A 17804-nucleotide genomic window follows, 5' to 3' on the forward strand; every position below is an offset into this window, starting at 1 on the left:
ATAGGATTTAATTATTGCAAAGAAATTTAGAATTAGTCCAATTCACCTCTCTCTTAGACATCTTAATCCTTTTATGGTAGTACAAGTCTCTAAAGACTAAAACAAAGTTATACTTTATGAAAGCGTTTTCAAGACATGTTGTAATGCTAATCTTTTGTTTTCAGTTTGTAAAATATAGATATTTTTAGAATAAAATATAGATATTATTAAATATTGATCAAAGTTGGAAAATAGTTGACTTGAAACAAAATGGGCTTTCTTTTACAGTTGGATGGTATCTCAAATAAAACAAAAGAAAGGGTGTCAAACTTTTTTTTCCAATCCATTAACCATTTCATAATCCAAACACTCCCATAATTTTTCCACCACACCAACGAAACCATACGAATATGCATACTGAAAACCGTATATTTCACAACATTTGCAGTTAATTTAGAATGAAAAATTCTATTGCTGTACACCACAGGAAAACCAATACAGTACGGCAAAATGTGTCAACACTAATTAGCCCTTCATGGAGTAGCTACAAGGAAAACATCTGGCTAGCTCTTATCTAAAACTGCACCCAAAGGCTCTGAAAGAATGGCTTGACCTGGCACAGGGGTTACGAAATGTCGGCCCCGTGTCATGTAGTTCTTCCGACATTCAAATACCTATCTACAAACAACAGCGTCACTATGCCTCAAATTTACAATGAATTACAATGGTTGGTATTTCTCTTCGTATCTATAGTGATTCCATAGACCCACTCTTTAGCCTCTCCATTCGTGCTTGCAGCCCAGATAGAGCTCGCTCATCCATGGGTGGAATATTGCTTTGTTGTTGGGGTTCACCGTCCAATCGTGTTCCCCCATGCAGCATATTACTTCCGTTCATACTTGCCAATGGCCGGGCCTGAGCTCCGTCAAAATGACCTATAGCTGCAGCTTGAATGCTTTTCATCCTTTCCCTAAGAGCATCCAATGTCCCTGCTGGTAAAGAAATAATGATTCCAATAATCAGATGACATAAACATTGATAGCATATATAATTATGCATGCAACTGCACTGAGGCAGTGTAGGATGGGGGGACCTGAGGTCTGGTATCTATCAGTCTGTTGATCGGTAGCGTCACCTTGACCTCTGAAGGGTTGTGTCTCACCACTGGCATTATCTTCGTTATAATCTGTTTTGCTACCAATTGATTTTGTGTGAACAGGGGATGGTGCAAACTTTGGAGAGGGTATTGCTGCTATTGGGGGCGGTGTGGATAATGGAAGACTAGAGGGCGTTCTTCCAGCTGCTGCATTCTTCTCCACCTGCATTGTAAACAATGTAATTAAATTCAATCGTACCTCAAACGACATTAACATAGCAAGCTCAAACCCCTCCATGACTGAGGTTTCAAACCTGAGCTAGCCCATCTCTGATATAGGTTCTAAATGCTTCACTAGCATTCTGAAGCTGAGCAAATATATCAACCTGAGATAATGATGGCAGATCAGATTACTAACAGAAATATGGAAGCTGAATGCTCAATAGAAGATACACTTTCAAAGGAAATATGCACAGCACATTATTAAAATCCTCAATGTAGACTAAACCAGTTCACAAATAGTTCCCCAAGGAATAAGCAGTGCTAATGTGGAAGTACACTAATATTCTCTGTGGTCATGTCAACTAAATGACTAATCCATCAGGCCTCAGCTTGACAAGTAACATGCCAGATATTTTACATGCCATTGGATAATACAACACTAGTAATAATACCTTTGGGTAGAGCTGAGTTATCCGATACAGTTCATAAAGGCCAATAGTACATGTTTGCTTGTCACCAATTTTCTTGAAGACAGCAGCAAGCTCTTGCTGTTCATAGCCACAAAAGAGGAAAAAAAACATGTGAAATCACTGCCTTAATCTTCAGCATTTGCGTCACAAGCAAGCACGACTAAAAAAAGAGAAGACAGTTGCACCTTCAATTGCGCGTCAGCTGAGTGACTAGATGGATTTGGATTGTTCGACGCAGCATCACCCCAGTGAGTTTGACCCATAGGTCCTGATGGTGTCAGCATTCTAGCAGCTGCAAGGGTCTACAACGACCAAACAATGTTGCTTAGCAAGAAAAAAAAAGGTTGCACGAATAAGCTTGTAGGTAACGGTGGTTTAGCAAGTTCTACCTGGAGATTAAGATCAATGTATGCTAGAATTATTGGCTGCGGTTCAGCATCTATAGGAACCATTGAAAGGTGACCCTTTATTGCTGTCCCCCGAAGCTTCACAAGTTCATGCAATACGGTTTTGACCATTCTTAATGGCTTATCATCAGCACCAGCCCTGCAGATTATACAGAATATCTATTTAAACCAAAATTCAAGAAAATAGTTAAAGAGCTATCCAAGGGAGGCAGACCTTCTCCGTATTTCTTCCATTCCCAGTTCTTGTAAATAAATGTGGATGCTCTGAAGAATTCGATCGAGGTCAACTTCATATATTGTACTCTGAAGAACCTGGAAGATGGAATGTAGAGTGTCAGAAGTACTGTGAAGTTAAAATTCAGGAAAGCATCAGATGTAATGTCATGAAGAGATTCAGGAACAGGTGTCAAGCAGATAATAATGTACCTTTGTCAACTTAATTAAACATTTGACAACTAAGTCCGAAAACTTCTGATTTTTTACAGCAAGAGACTCTGCTGGTGTAGGCGATGGCCATCTTGAAGGATCCAAAGGCCTCAGCAAATTAATTAGCACAACAAACGAGGATGTTCTCTCAGCATTATCCTGTTTCAAACAGGGCCATTAAAGAAAGCACAGGTAGAGCAAAGGAGCATGAAATAGAAATTTACGTACCAGGATTTTAAGCATTAAAACATTAAGTGCTTTGAGTAATTGGCTGCCATCATCCATAAGAGGAACCCTTTCATCTAAAAGCCAAAGAAGTAATTCCGTAATAAGGTTGTCAAGGGTACCCTCCTTCACAGCATGAGCGAGACGTTTGATCTGAAATGTCTGTTAAAATAGCCCAAGATTTCAGATAAACAAAATCTGCCATAAAGAAGGAAAAGGGCCAAACACAAACATGTCAAACCTGCATGAGTGTGTTTAAAACATATTTGCAAGACCTTGAAGAGGCCCCAGATAAGCTAAAATTGAAGGTTTTTGGAACCTGCAAGATCCATGATCAAAATAAGACTTAAGAAAACAGAACACAAATAACACAACAAATACCAACCATAACAGCCAAGCATGACACTAATCTGTCAGCTTCCTTAATAAGATCTTCAAGCACCGTGCTTTCAGGGTCAGCTGCCTGCGTTAGCTCATGGCATATAACTTTCATACCTTCCACGGACTGCAGAAAACTAAAAGCATATATCAGAGTGAATGTAAAATCTTGATATGTAGAAATATAATATAAAAAATAAAGAACACAGCCTCAAGGAGATGGGATAGGTGGGAGAACTATGGGAAGTGATAGACAGCATGACCTGCTCAGGCAAACCCAATGCAACTATCTCGAGAGCTTCACGCCAGTCCGCAGGACCAGTTGCAGCTGGAATCTGCCTAGGTACCATGTGCCTATCCATATGAGCATCCGCATATCCGAAGTCCCTATTGATAGTCAAGCATTGGCAGGTAGCGTTATGTAATGGTATATAAGAACATACAAAGAGCACAATAAGACAACTGGAGCCTGGAGCACCTTGAGATCATTGATCCTGTCACTGAACGGGAGACTACTTCTCCGCTTTGTTCTGCTATATCAGACCTACATCCACGAAATGAAAGTACGGACAATTAAAAAAACAGCCATCACATTAGGAATAAATAAATGGCAAGATTCAGAGACAAAGAACAAACCCATTCTCCCTAACTGAACGCCTCAAAGCTGCTCGAGCATCACCAGGCCTTCCTTCTCTCCTTTTATCCATTTCCCTTGCCTAACATACCGTCAGGCATAATATAGTACATTCTTAGTCGTAAAGCGATTGCAGTACCTTTTTGTAAAATATTATCATATGTTTGATTATATAGAAACAAACCTTCCATTTAAACCTATCATCAAGCATGCTTCTTTGGGCATCTGAGAGTTTTCCAACATATCGCCATACATCATCCCCTGTTTTTTCAAACAAAGTATGATGGATAAGTCTCATGTGTGGCTGGTCTTTGTGGGGCTATGATGCTCACATGGTCATGGTCCTTGTGGCTGTTTTTCTGTTTTTAGGACAGCATCTTAGACTAGAGGACAGCATCTTAGAGGACAGCATCTTAGACTAGAGGACAGCATCTTAGCTAGGACAGCATATTAGCATCTTAGACTAGCATCTTAGACTAGCATCTTGGCATATGCTTGGCTGGCTAGCAGCCTATAAATATGTAACCCCAACCCCTTGGGTTGGCATGGCATTTGTGTGAGCTTGTGTGAGAAATAGACAAGAAAATTGCCCCAACTCCTAGTGTCATCCTCTCTCGATGAGAGTAAGAATTCTCCTACTACCAAGAGTGAGAATTAAGCGACTAACAAGTGGTATCAGAGCCGTATTATCCTGTAGCCTGAGCATCTCTTGCTCATCTTCTCTCCCAGCCCCACAACAGCCCCAGCTGTTGGCAGCAGCAGCTCCTCCGGCCGCTCCTGTTCACTCCTCTCCCAGCTCGTCTGAAGCAGCCCTCTCCCCACGCAGCAGCCCCCCGGTAGCGCGTCATGTCCGCAGGGCAGTCTCAGCGCTCGGTCGCCTCGAGCACGCGGCGTCGGCAGGAGGCCGAACTTGCCGCGGCAGAGGAACGCGAGCGAGCGGCGGCAGAGACCGCTGCGGCGGCGGCAAGGGCGTCGAGGCTAGCAGCGGCGGAGCTGGCAGCAGCCAGAGCGGAGGCGGAAGCAGCGGCGGCGGCGAATGCAGCGCGTGCGGCGGCGGCGGAGGTCGAGGCTCTGCGCGGCAGCATCGGCAGCTCCATTTCCGCTGACGACACCGCCGACGCGGACCTCGAGCTGCTAGAGAGGGAGGCAGCGCGAGCGCGGGCGGCGCAGTGGACAGCCGCGCACGTCCACGAGCGTGGCGGCAGCCCAGACAGGCGCGGACGCGCTGGCGGCGCTCCTGGAGGAGGCGCGCACGCCCACGAGCGCGGCGGCAGCCCAGACAGGCGCGGACGCGCCGGTGGCGCTCCTGGAGGAGGCGCGCACGGCGGCGGCGCCCCTGGAGGAGGCGCGCACGGCAACGGTGGCGGACGGGTCGATGGAGAGCGCGGCCTTCACAGGCAGCGTGGCTCTCTCTCCCCGGATCGGTACCGACGGGTCGATGGAGGGCGCGGCCTTCACAGGCAGCGTGGCTCTCTCTCCCCGGATCGGTACCGTGGTTACCACGGGCTCCAGGCTGTTGTCAGGGACGTCGGTCCCGGCGGTGGGTGGCCTACCCTCACCAAGACCAACTACGTCGAGTGGGCTGCGGTGATGAGGGTAAAGCTCCAGGTGCGGCACATGTGGGAGGCAGTCCGGTACGGCGACGTCGACTACGACCTAGATCGACGGGCGCTGGATGCTCTCATCGCTGCAGTCCCGCCCGAGATGCAGTTCTCGCTTACCAGCAAGCGGACTGCCAAGGAGGCTTGGGACGCCATCGCTGCGGCACGCATCGGCAGCGACCGCGCCCGCAAGTCCACACTGCAGGCACTTCGCAAGGAGTGGGAGAACCTGGCTTTCAAGCCAGGTGAGGACGTTGATGACTTTGCTCTCCGTCTCAACACTCTGTTGCAGAAGATGGTGCAGTTCGGCGACGACACCTACGGCGAGGAGAGAGCTGTCGAAAAGCTCTTCCGCTGCGTCCCCGAGAAGTACAAGCAGATGGCTCGCTCGATCGAGTCGCTGCTGGATCTCTCCACGATGTCGATCGAGGAGGCGATAGGTCGCCTCAAGGTCGTCGATAGTGATGAGCCACAGTCCCTCTCAGGGCCCATCACCACTGGCGGGAAGCTCCTTCTCACTCGGGAGCAGTGGCTTGCCAGCCAGGGTGACCGGAGGAAGGGGGAGCCTTCTTCCGCGACAGGCGGCCGCAAGCGTGGCAAGCCACGCAAGGCGCGCAGAGACGCCCAGGCCGGGGCGCGAGGACGTGCCGAGGGTGATGCCCGCGGAGGCGCCCAGGGCGGCGCCGCCGGCAGGCACAAGCCGGCACGAGACGACGCCTGCCGCAACTGCGGCCAGCTTGGCCATTGGGCCAAGGACAGTCGACAGCCACGACGCGGCCAGGCCCACGTCGCACAGGCGGAGGAGGAGGAGCCGGCTCTGTTCATGGCACATGCCAGCATCGAGCTACCTCCAGCGGCACCGGCCGCAGCGGCTCTCCTCCACCTTGACGAGCCAAAAGCACACGCCCTCCTCGGCGACAGCTCCGGCAACGACAAGACTGACGGGTGGTGCCTCGACACCGGCGCCACCCATCACATGACCGGTCGACGGGAGTTCTTCACCGAGCTTGACTCTAGCGTCCGAGGCTCCGTCAAGTTTGGGGATGCCTCCGGCGTGGAGATCAAGGGCGTCGGCTCCATCATCTTCACCGCCGTGTCTGGTGAGCACAGGCTGCTCACCGGAGTCTACTACATCCCCGCGTTGAGGAACTCCATCATCAGCTTGGGACAGCTGGATGAGAACGGTTCGCGCGTGGTGGTTGAGGACGGAGTCATGAGGATTTGGGATCGTCGTCGTCGCCTTCTTGCCAAGGTATCCAGAAGCGCAAATCGACTCTACGTCCTTAACGTGCAGGTGGCACAACCCCTCTGTCTCGCTGCTCGTCGGGACGACGAGGCGTGGCAGTGGCACGAGCGTTTCGGGCACCTTCACTTTGAGGCCCTGAAGCGGCTCAGTGCCACGGAGATGGTGCGAGGCCTGCCGTGCCTCGACCATGTGGAGCAGCTCTGCGACGTCTGCGTGTTGACGAAGCAGAGGCGACTCCCCTTTCCCCAGCAGACGAGCTTTCGAGCCAAGGAGAGGCTCGAGCTCGTGCACGGGGACTTGTGTGGCCCGGTGACACCGGCCACACCGGGAGGACGACGCTACTTCCTGCTGCTCGTCGACGACCTCTCCCGCTACATGTGGGTGATGGTCCTCGGCAGCAAGGGAGAGGCTGCGGACGCCATCAGACGCGCGCAGGCTTCTGCGGAGGCGGAGTGCGGCCGCAAGCTGCGCGTGCTGCGCACCGACAACGGCGGCGAATTCACGGCGGATGAATTCGCGTCGTACTGCGCTGACGAGGGCATTCAGCGCCACTACTCCGCGCCGTACAGCCCGCAGCAGAACGGCGTCGTCGAGCGGCGCAACCAGACGGTTGTGGGGATGGCTCGGGCCCTCCTCAAGCAGAGGGGGATGCCGGCTGTCTTCTGGGGAGAGGCGGTGGTGACGGCCGTCTACATCCTCAACCGCTCGCCTACCAAGGCGCTCGACGGCAGGACGCCGTACGAGGCTTGGCATGGGCGCAAGCCGGCGGTCTCCCACTTGCGAGTCTTCGGCTGCCTCGCGTTCGCCAAGGAGCTTGGCCACATCAGCAAGCTCGACGACAGGAGCACTCCGGGAGTGTTCATCGGCTACGCGGAGGGCTCGAAGGCCTACCGCATCCTCGACCCGAAGACACAGCGTGTGCGCACGGCGCGCGACGTTGTGTTCGACGAAGGGCGAGGATGGGCGTGGGACAAGGCGGTGGACGATGGCTCGGCTCCGACTTACGACGACTTCACTGTCGAGTACGTCCACTTCGAGGGAGCTGGGGGAGTAGGCAGCTCTTCTTCGGCGAGCGCGTCTACCCCAGTCCCCGAGCCTCCACCGACCCCGGCGCCTGCTACTCCGACAGCTCCACGCTCTCCAGCCAGGACCTCGGCTGCGATGAGTTCTTCGCTGGCTTCACCACAGCCGGCAACGCCACGCACTCCAGCACCGACAGGCACCTCTCCGGGCACGTCTACACCAACACCAGCTCGTGTCGAGCATAGCCCGGTTGAGCTCGCTACTCCGCTCTCTCACGACGAGGAGCGCATCGACGCGTACCACGACGGCGAGCCGTTGCGGTACCGTACGATGGAGAACCTTCTCGGCGACCAGTTGGTGCCGGGACTGGTGCCTCATGACCTGGAGGACCTGGAGGCGCAGTTGCACCTTGCGTGTGACGACGGCGAGCCTCGGTCGTTCGCAGAGGCCGAGAGACACGCGGCATGGCGCGCCGCGATGCAGTTGGAGATGGATGCGGTTGAGAAGAACCGCACCTGGGAGCTTGCTAACCTTCCTCGTGGTCATCGCGCGATCACCCTTAAGTGGGTGTACAAACTGAAGAGGGATGAAGCCGGTGCCATCGTCAAGCACAAGGCTCGCTTGGTGGCACGAGGTTTCGTGCAGCAGGAGGGGGTCGACTTCGACGACGCCTTTGCTCCCGTGGCACGGATGGAGTCCGTGCGACTCCTCCTTGCGCTAGCTGCCCAGGAGGGCTGGCGTGTTCATCACATGGACGTCAAGTCGGCGTTCCTTAACGGCGACTTGAAGGAGGAGGTCTACGTGCACCAGCCGCCGGGATTTGCGATCCCCGGCAAGGAGGGCAAGGTGCTCCGCCTGCGCAAGGCCCTCTATGGCTTGCGACAGGCACCGAGGGCGTGGAATGCCAAGCTGGATTCCACGCTAAAGGGGATGGGCTTCGAGCAAAGCCCGCACGAGGCGGCCATCTACCGACGGGGCAATGGAGGTAATGCCCTGTTGGTGGGTGTCTACGTCGACGACTTGGTGATCACCGGCACCAAGGATGCGGAGGTGGCGGCATTCAAGGAAGAGATGAAGGCCACCTTCCAGATGAGTGACCTGGGGCCTCTCTCCTTCTACCTGGGAATCGAGGTACACCAGGATGACTCTGGGATCACGCTTCGACAGACCGCCTACGCCAAGCGCGTCGTTGAGCTAGCTGGGCTCACCGACTGCAACCCAGCTCTCACTCCGATGGAGGAGAGGCTGAAGCTGAGCCGCGACAGCACGACGGAGGAGGTGGACGCTACGCAGTACCGGCGTCTTGTGGGGAGCCTTCGCTACCTCGCCCACACACGGCCGGACTTGGCATTCTCCGTCGGCTACGTTAGTCGGTTCATGCAGCGACCGACGACGGAGCACCAGCAGGCTGTGAAGAGGATCATCCGCTACGTTGCGGGGACTCTCGACCACGGCCTCTACTACCCGAGGTGCCCTGGGGCGGCACACTTCGTCGGGTACAGCGACAGCGACCACGCCGGCGACATCGACACCAGCAAGAGCACGAGCGGGATCCTCTTCTTCCTCGGCAAGTGCCTCGTTAGCTGGCAGTCGGTCAAGCAGCAGGTGGTGGCCCTGTCCAGCTGCGAGGCCGAGTACATAGCGGCCTCCACCGCTTCGACTCAGGCGCTCTGGCTCGCTCGACTGCTTGGTGATCTCCTCGGCAGAGACACTAGAGCGGTGGAGCTCAGGGTGGACAGCAAGTCCGCTCTGGCCCTGGCAAAGAACCCCGTGTTCCACGAACGCAGCAAGCACATCCGGGTGAGGTACCACTTCATCCGAAGCTGTTTGGAGGAAGGGAGCATCAAGGCGAGCTACATCAACACCAAGGACCAGCTTGCGGACCTGCTCACCAAGCCCCTTGGGAGGTTCAAGTTCCTTGAGCTCTGCTCCAGGACCAGGATGGTTCAACTCTCCCACAAGACGACGCACAAGACTTAGGGGGAGAATGATGGATAAGTCTCATGTGTGGCTGGTCTTTGTGGGGCTATGATGCTCACATGGTCATGGTCCTTGTGGCTGTTTTTCTGTTTTTAGGACAGCATCTTAGACTAGAGGACAGCATCTTAGAGGACAGCATCTTAGACTAGAGGACAGCATCTTAGCTAGGACAGCATATTAGCATCTTAGACTAGCATCTTAGACTAGCATCTTGGCATATGCTTGGCTGGCTAGCAGCCTATAAATATGTAACCCCAACCCCTTGGGTTGGCATGGCATTTGTGTGAGCTTGTGTGAGAAATAGACAAGAAAATTGCCCCAACTCCTAGTGTCATCCTCTCTCGATGAGAGTAAGAATTCTCCTACTACCAAGAGTGAGAATTAAGCGACTAACAAAGTATACTATGAGGCTCATGCAAATCAATTCAATAGTATAAAATATTGCAAAAGGAGACATCCTGCTAAATTGAGTATATGCAATAATTTATTTCTTCTGCAAATAAACAAGCACAAATGTCAAATAAATCAAATAAACTGTTCAAGACAATTGACATGGAAAATATTCGATTTTTTGGTAGACTGGGCATATGGAAAGGCTCAAATGTTGAGAGTATGAGAACCAGCTGAAGGGTTTGATTGATTATACACCAAAAGAAGCTACAAATGTAAATGAAATATCATCTGCTCAAAGGGAAGAAAAGGGTGGGTGCATACCAAGGTTCTTGTAGGCTGTTGCAAGCGTATTAAGGGCAGCTTTCCTAATCTCACCATCACGCTCTGCTGTCAGTGCTGCAACAGATGGCAAGTTTTTCATCAACCCACCAACCTGCATGACAAAAGCAAGTATCTCCTATAAGTAAAGCAAGACCACCTAACTGGCAAATGGGTGAAGATAGCAATTCAGACCTCAGTCCCATGATGGTCAATGAAGTATCCAATAATATCAACACATTCTATCCTTGTCCGATTATTCTTGGAGCGGAGCCCCTCAAGAACATAAGGAAGTAGTTTGGGAAGAGAATAAATGTTGACCATTTGCTTTATCAGCTCCCCCATTTTTTCCCTGACTTTTTCAATGTTATGACCAGACTGCAGAACAACAGTAATTTGGTCATGATTGTAATATGAAATATGATAACACATCCAATATGCACTTTTGTACTAATCATACCTTCTCTATGAGGCAAGGAAGAAAAATTGCAGCTTCAGCTTCTGTCAACATGTAAGACTGGTCTTTTAGAATATCAAAAAGCTCAGGAAGAAAGTCAAGGACCTACAAGTGAAAGTAGTACACAGTACAGGAAACAAATTAGTTATTGTGCCGCAACAAAAGGAAATAAGGCCAGCATGATTCTTGACAAGAGTGCTATGCATTCACCTTCAACAAACATGTTGTGTTAGATTCACAAAAGCGTAAGACAAACCACCTTAATAGTATGTCAAGAAGTTCAATCACTTCTTTCCCACTCGAAGGAAGTGCCTGCACAGTTGCAACAGCATCAAAACAAGAAAATTCATAGGAACAAACTATGTTAAATTACTCTAATAAAGAGATTAAGTAATATTGTGATCAACTTCCAACCTTTTGTAGCAATTCAATACCATCTATTTGCCTCTTAAAGTCTGAGTTCCATAATCGCAAGCTTACATCTTCTCGGAAATGCTTAAACAAATCAATCTGCACATAAATGTTATTCCAAGGAAATTAGCTGACATGTTCACACAGTAGTAACTCAAATACTAGATCAGGCAAAAGGAAGGTAGACACTATATCCAAACACACTAAAGATCAGATATGCTTAAGCAAATCAATCTGCACATAAAATGTTATTCCAAGGAGATTAGCTGATATGTTCACATAGTAGTAAACTACATCAGGCTAAAGGAAGGCAGACTATCAGCAGAAGCAGATTTCTGAGACACTATGAATTCACAACCAGCAACAACCAACATTAACTTAGAGAAAAGTGAAGATGTTTCACTCGAATTATTACAAGTGTCCAAATAAAGAAACCAGCCGGTAAGACGGTAACCTCTCTTGCATCATTTATCAGTAATCATCGGTCACTTGTAACTTCTCTAGAGACTGGTTCTTTTATTGGGGACCCACATACAAATATGACTATTATAAACCCACTATATTTCATCCTCTGTTTTAATATCAAGTTCATCTACACCAATTTAACATATCTACCTGGTGAACATCCAACTTTTTAAGGATTACATATTTGAAGCTATAAAAAATCTGGGTATTGATCATTTGTAATACCAGTCAGACAAAGGATTCTCTTTTCATTCTAAGGGGCCAATCATTGCAACACCATCGTTTAATACCACATATCCAGGCTATAGGTCTTTGCTTTGTATTAATGTAAATGTAGGGCGTACCCAGTGTAGAGAGCTCCCGCTCTGTGCGGGGTCTAGGGAAGGGTGTTAGTGGCGAGCCTTACCCTCGCCTGTGCAATGCGAGGAGACCGCGACTCGAACCCGGGACCTTCCGGTCACAAGCGGTAAGACTCTACCGCTTGCACCAGGCCCGCCCTTCATTTTAATGTAAATGTAAACTGATTAAAAAGTTCAGATTTCCGCTTCTAGTTACATAACTTCATAGCACCTACTACCATGAATTTTGATCGAGTTGTGTCCGACTGTAACCATAGGATTTTGCATGCAAGCACAAAAGTATAACATCCGTTGTAACAGCTTAGTTCTCACTGTTATCATTGAGGGCAACACCATCGTTTAATACCACATATCCAGGTTATAGATCTTTGCTTTGTATTAATGTAAATGTAAACTGATTAAAAAGTTCAGATTTCCACTTCTAGTTACATAACTTCATAGGACCTACCTATCATGAATTTTGATCGAGTTGTGTCCGACTGTAACCATAGGATTTTGCATGCAAGCACGAAAGTATATCATCCGTTGTAACAGCTTAGTTCTCATTGTTATCATTGAGGGCATTTGATATATCAAAATATGAGTACTTATACAAAAATGGCGAGGAAAAATACCAGTATAAAAGCACTCAGCTGGAAGATTCTAAGGAATATAACAGGATGCAAATGTAACAACTAACAATCTTAAAGCAGTTCCCGTTTATGCAATATACAAACCTTAAGTTCATCAATCTGCTCTCGACGCGGTTCTTCGAACTTGAATTTTCTTACCAAAACACGCCTCTCCCGCTCTTCCTGATCAATAGGTAAACTTATATGAGACCTGTGCATAATACAGGGATGTTGCAGCGCCTGATGATTGCTCACCTTGTTTGAGTCCTTTATGTTAAATAATGCCTGGGATTGTGCAGGGTCTTGAGTAGAAACCATAGTAACAGATGCTCTAGTTGGAAGTCCTCTCTGATAGTGTAGTAGTTAGAAAATAGGTATCAATAGCATTATCCACAAAGACAAAGAAAGATGCAACACATACTTGGGACACCGGTTTGCCCACATTAGAACCACGATCATTAGGACCATGCTTATTGTTCTTCAAACCTGCTTTTGATGGCAAACTCATGCTTGTCGTCACCATCTTAACAGATTCAGAAAATCCTGATGAAATAAGCAACAATAGTAAGCCAAGAACAAAAATTTCAACAAGTACGTGAAAACAAATACTCCCACCATTCCAAATTATAAAATGCTTTGGCTTTTTTAGATACATTGCTTTTATTATGTATCTAGACATAGTGTATATCAAAGTGCATAGCAAAAGTTATGTATCTACAAAACCCAAAACGTATTATAATTTAGAATGAATGGAGTACGTTACAATACACAATCTGTAAGACACAACCTTCATGTACAGTAGACAGTTTCAGCCTTTCTGATACAATGGCCAAAGTAGGTGATGGCAAATCTTTCAAGTTCCTTCCAACCTACACCAAACAATAAATTCAGTTGTAGGGAGAATGCTGCAGCATTAAATGGAAAGATGAATGAATGGAATAGGCGGATGAAACATACCACTTCTTGGCCACAGATCCTGAGAATTTCATTCATAAAGGATTCAGCAGCTTTGCGGACTTCAGAAGATTTATCCTTTTCAAAAGAAGGGTATAGCCATTGAACAACAACATTGCTATAAATCAAACAAAAAACAATAAAAAAATCAGTTTAGACAAATACCATCAAAGAAGATGCAGATGGCTTCAACAAAGGCAAAGCCTCAGATGGATCACCCATTTTTGAAACATGCTTAGACAACCAATCAAAGAGATCTTTTCGCCCTTCTGAACCAGTTTTCTGATCACCCAAAGACACTATAATATATGGAACCATCTTGTCAAGTTGGGCTGCAGCAACCCACGAATCTAGAGCAGTCAAAGTGCATTCTCGCATATGCTTCTTATTGTCACCAAGACACTTCAGCACATCTGCCAAAACACCCTTCATAACAAACAAACAGTCGTCAGTTATTGTAGTGACCAAAATAAACATGCAGAAGTAGAGAAAGCATGCTTAGTTCCAAACCTTGCTTGACTTTTCAACAGAAGGTCCCATAGCAAAAGCAAGGCTACCAATAGTGGACAAGGTTGCCATTACTAAATTTTTGTTGCTGTCATAAAGACGGCCTCTAAGCGCACTGAACAGGTCAGCTGCAGTGATAAGATGGCCAAGACAATTTACTACAAGTTAAATGAATACATTCATAGTCGTTTGAGATGAATATAATCAGTAGACCTGTTCCTGTAGACTGGATACGTTTATTAGCCTCCTCCACAATTTTGGTGACCGAGTCTATGGACTCCAGTCGTACCTGTGAATTCACATATAAGCATAATATCAAATATCACAAATAAAACCAAAGAAACTTACAGAATAAATCAAATAATTTAAAAGAGGCCAGTACCTTCCAGTCCGGACTGCCCAGATTTTTTAGTAAAGTAGGTGTAATCTTAGCACTAATGTCTTCCCGTGGCAGCCCATCAGACGAGCCGGCAGATGCGGAAGATGCAGTATCCAGAACTCGAACTGTTCTCTTCGGAGCAGCAGCAGCACCCTAATAGTTGAACCAAACTGATGTCGGTGAAAATCAAAGTCACAATAAGTAAGCATTTTCCAAACAGTGACTCTAACACAGCATACCTCAAAAGGATTTTTCTCATATTCAGTATCCAGGGCACTTAGAAGTGCTGGTTTAACATCACTTAAAAAGCCTTTAATATCTGCAGGATGGTTTATTTCAAGAACATGATCGGGCAACTATCATATCATAACATATTAAAGAATATAAGAGGACAAGAAGATGACCTGGGCCCACAAACTTATGTAGCATCCCAATTAGTTTTATAGTAGCATTTCTTGTTGCAGCAGTACTAGACTGAAGACCAATGTCTTTGCAAAAATCAATCATGTCCTGGAACAACAAAGACAGATAAGAACAAGTGTGGTAACACTGTAAGTATAGAGCAAACAAGCATAGGAGAGTGCACCTTTAGCTTTAAATTGGAGATCCCAAAATCTTCCACAGCAGAGACCATCCAAAGAATACCCTCACTAAGGACCTTGGGATTCTTGTGCTCCTTCATTATTTTGTAAAGCTACAAAATAATTACGAGTAATTATAGTAGTTGTCAAACATCATATAAGTAGTGTGCATCTAAAGCACAGAATAATATTGAAAAGATGTTCGACAGTGCATACACTGAATTTATTGAAGACCAGCATATAACATCACCTAATTGGGTTAATTAAACAAATGTGGAGGACCTTTGGAACAAAATAATAATAATAGTGCAACAGTATCTCTTACCCTGTCAAACACAAATCCAGGACCCACTGCCTCACAAAACGCAGTGAGACATTTCATTGCAAAGGTCCGTGTTTTTATATCAGCAACCCTTTCACTTACGCCTGAGAAAATAGCAAATCAGGTGTTAACAAATTTACTAAAATCAATATAGCACATGACCAAGAATTGAACAGGAAATATTTCAAATATGTTTAAAAACGGTAAAGTATGACCAATAGATAAATAACAATAGGTTATATGCAACCAAATGAAATGCATCTTGTATGTTCAGCAGACAACACTAGAACATCCAAAATTAGATGTGAAAATAAGCACAAAAACAAGCTAGACAGAAACAGGGTACCAAGATGAAGCTCCAAGTTACATTATTTATGAATAAACTGTTGCGGAAAATGGCATGGATCCCTCTTATAGCACATCAGAGACAAGTTCCTAAACTAAGGCCCACAGGCAAGTATATTAAACTCAAAATCCATAAATAGAATTATCTCTTCTGTATCCGAGAAAAACAAAACTGAAGAAGCCCCATCAGTGGATTGATAGTCATTGGTTTAGAAATAAAGATTTGTTGAAATTAAATTATTCAGAAGTTTGTTGAAATTAAATCAAAAAAAACTATGAGACCTAAGTTCCAAAGCCTATCCTAAATTCCAAACCTTGCTTGACTTTTCAACAGAAGAGATTACTGAAGGGATAGTTATTCGAAGATAGAACAAGTTCATAAAGAAGAGTATTAACATTTGGGAAGTCAAAGAAGTATAAAATACATTTCATAGTGGATCTAATTATGCTCATTTGACACTGTATAAATATTATTCTTCATTTCTATAATAATGGTCAAACTTAGGATAGTTTAGGATAAGCACAGAAATCTTTATATTTTGGGACAGATTAAGTAGAACATTATGCCTAATTTAAGTAGGCAGCTGAAGGGAACCTATAAAGTGAATCTAAACATTCATAAACAAGTTCTTAAGCCCGGACCCTGGGTGTAAGTCAATAGCCTGTGCTTATGAGCCCATCAACCAAACTAAGGCAGGAAAATAACTTAGGTTCAACCAGCAGTCTAGAACCCAGTTTCTGTGAGCATAACTATTTATAATTACTGTCACCAAAGCTCAGAAAATCGTGGTTTTAATCTGTCGACAAGTTTGCTAACATTAGGTGGGTAATTTGACGAAAGCAAACTCAATCTTATTTTTGGGTGCAAGATATACATATTACATAGAAAAAGTACATGGAGAAGTAGAGGGGCCCATACCAAGAAGGCATAGAACCACACATCGCTTTGGAAATTTGTTTACAGTTGAGGCAATATAGGTGATGACCTCTATAACTTGTTGTTGTACCTGTTTCATTTAAATGGCATTACTTCCGTAGCAAAGGGATATCTCACTCAACAAAAAAATAGTTACTAAACAGTAAGAACCTGAACATTCTTTTCGCTCCATCCAGGCACAGCACACAACAAACGAATCAGAAGTTCAGCGGACTTGTCAAGTTCCGTAAGACTTTCCACCTCTTGTTTGAGTATGCCAATAGCTGCCACACAGAGTAATGTTATATTCTCACTGTAGATGTTTCTTCTTTCTTAAAGCTTCACAGCAGAAAATAGGAGCGACATTTAGCATACAAATAAAACTGTCACGATAAGATTGCTTCCTGTTTTGTGGTCTCAACCAAGTGTGAGAATTATGAGTTATTCTAATAAGCTGATGAAAACAATTGCCAGGCACAGAACAGTACAAAGAAAACAAGCGATTCAAGTTAATTCTTTGAAACTGTTAGTCGCTGAATTCTCACTCTTGGTAGTAGGAGAATTCTTACTCTCATCGAGAGAGGATGACACTAGGAGTTGGGACAATTTTCTTGTCTATTTCTCACACAAGCTCACACAAATGCCATGCCAACCCAAGGGGTTGGGGTTACATATTTATAGGCTGCTAGCCAGCCAAGCATATGCCAAGATGCTAGTCTAAGATGCTAGTCTAAGATGCTAATATGCTGTCCTAGCTAAGATGCTGTCCTCTAGTCTAAGATGCTGTCCTCTAAGATGCTGTCCTCTAGTCTAAGATGCTGTCCTAAAAACAGAAAAACAGCCACAAGGACCATGACCATGTGAGCATCATAGCCCCACAAAGACCAGCCACACATGAGACTTATCCATCATTCTCCCCCTAAGTCTTGTGCGTCGTCTTGTGGGAGAGTTGAACCATCCCGGTCCTGGAGCAGAGCTCAAGGAACTTGATCCTCCCAAGGGGCTTGGTGAGCAGGTCCGCAAGCTGGTCCTTGGTGTTGATGTAGCTCGCCTTGATGCTCCCTTCCTCCAAACAGCTTCGGATGAAGTGGTACCTCAC

The 17804-nt window shown here is 46.6% G+C and overlaps 1 protein-coding gene across 2 annotated transcripts in view; it reads right to left on the reverse strand.

Moving 5' to 3' along the window:
* Positions 1-427: 427 nt before the first annotated feature.
* Positions 428-17804, reverse strand: part of LOC136456737 (protein MOR1) — a 44101-nt gene continuing 26724 nt past the window's right edge. The window contains exons 19-53 of one of the 2 annotated variants that reach the window (XM_066456687.1): positions 16877-16989; positions 16709-16796; positions 15448-15548; positions 15128-15235; positions 14946-15051; positions 14781-14860; positions 14545-14694; positions 14376-14451; positions 14166-14290; positions 13821-14081; positions 13659-13733; positions 13489-13570; positions 13123-13244; positions 12957-13049; positions 12807-12884; positions 11270-11365; positions 11066-11167; positions 10859-10960; positions 10594-10776; positions 10402-10513; positions 4022-4098; positions 3840-3919; positions 3682-3747; positions 3467-3590; positions 3211-3330; positions 3067-3144; positions 2829-2987; positions 2601-2759; positions 2389-2486; positions 2157-2313; positions 1953-2069; positions 1750-1845; positions 1390-1461; positions 1073-1298; positions 428-968 (exon numbers count right to left, since the gene is read on the reverse strand). In XM_066456687.1, the coding sequence (XP_066312784.1) occupies positions 727-968; positions 1073-1298; positions 1390-1461; positions 1750-1845; positions 1953-2069; positions 2157-2313; positions 2389-2486; positions 2601-2759; positions 2829-2987; positions 3067-3144; positions 3211-3330; positions 3467-3590; positions 3682-3747; positions 3840-3919; positions 4022-4098; positions 10402-10513; positions 10594-10776; positions 10859-10960; positions 11066-11167; positions 11270-11365; positions 12807-12884; positions 12957-13049; positions 13123-13244; positions 13489-13570; positions 13659-13733; positions 13821-14081; positions 14166-14290; positions 14376-14451; positions 14545-14694; positions 14781-14860; positions 14946-15051; positions 15128-15235; positions 15448-15548; positions 16709-16796; positions 16877-16989 (4124 nt within the window). In that variant the 3' untranslated portion in view covers positions 428-726. Of the gene's footprint in view, positions 972-1072; positions 1299-1389; positions 1462-1749; positions 1846-1952; positions 2070-2156; positions 2314-2388; positions 2487-2600; positions 2760-2828; positions 2988-3066; positions 3145-3210; positions 3331-3466; positions 3591-3681; positions 3748-3839; positions 3920-4021; positions 4099-10401; positions 10514-10593; positions 10777-10858; positions 10961-11065; positions 11168-11269; positions 11366-12806; positions 12885-12956; positions 13050-13122; positions 13245-13488; positions 13571-13658; positions 13734-13820; positions 14082-14165; positions 14291-14375; positions 14452-14544; positions 14695-14780; positions 14861-14945; positions 15052-15127; positions 15236-15447; positions 15549-16708; positions 16797-16876; positions 16990-17804 lie in introns of both variants that reach the window. The other variant, XM_066456685.1, reaches the window with a different exon arrangement.

This window comes from Miscanthus floridulus, chromosome 6 (assembly GCF_019320115.1).
Source record: "Miscanthus floridulus cultivar M001 chromosome 6, ASM1932011v1, whole genome shotgun sequence".
NCBI classification, from domain to species: domain Eukaryota; kingdom Viridiplantae; phylum Streptophyta; class Magnoliopsida; order Poales; family Poaceae; genus Miscanthus; species Miscanthus floridulus.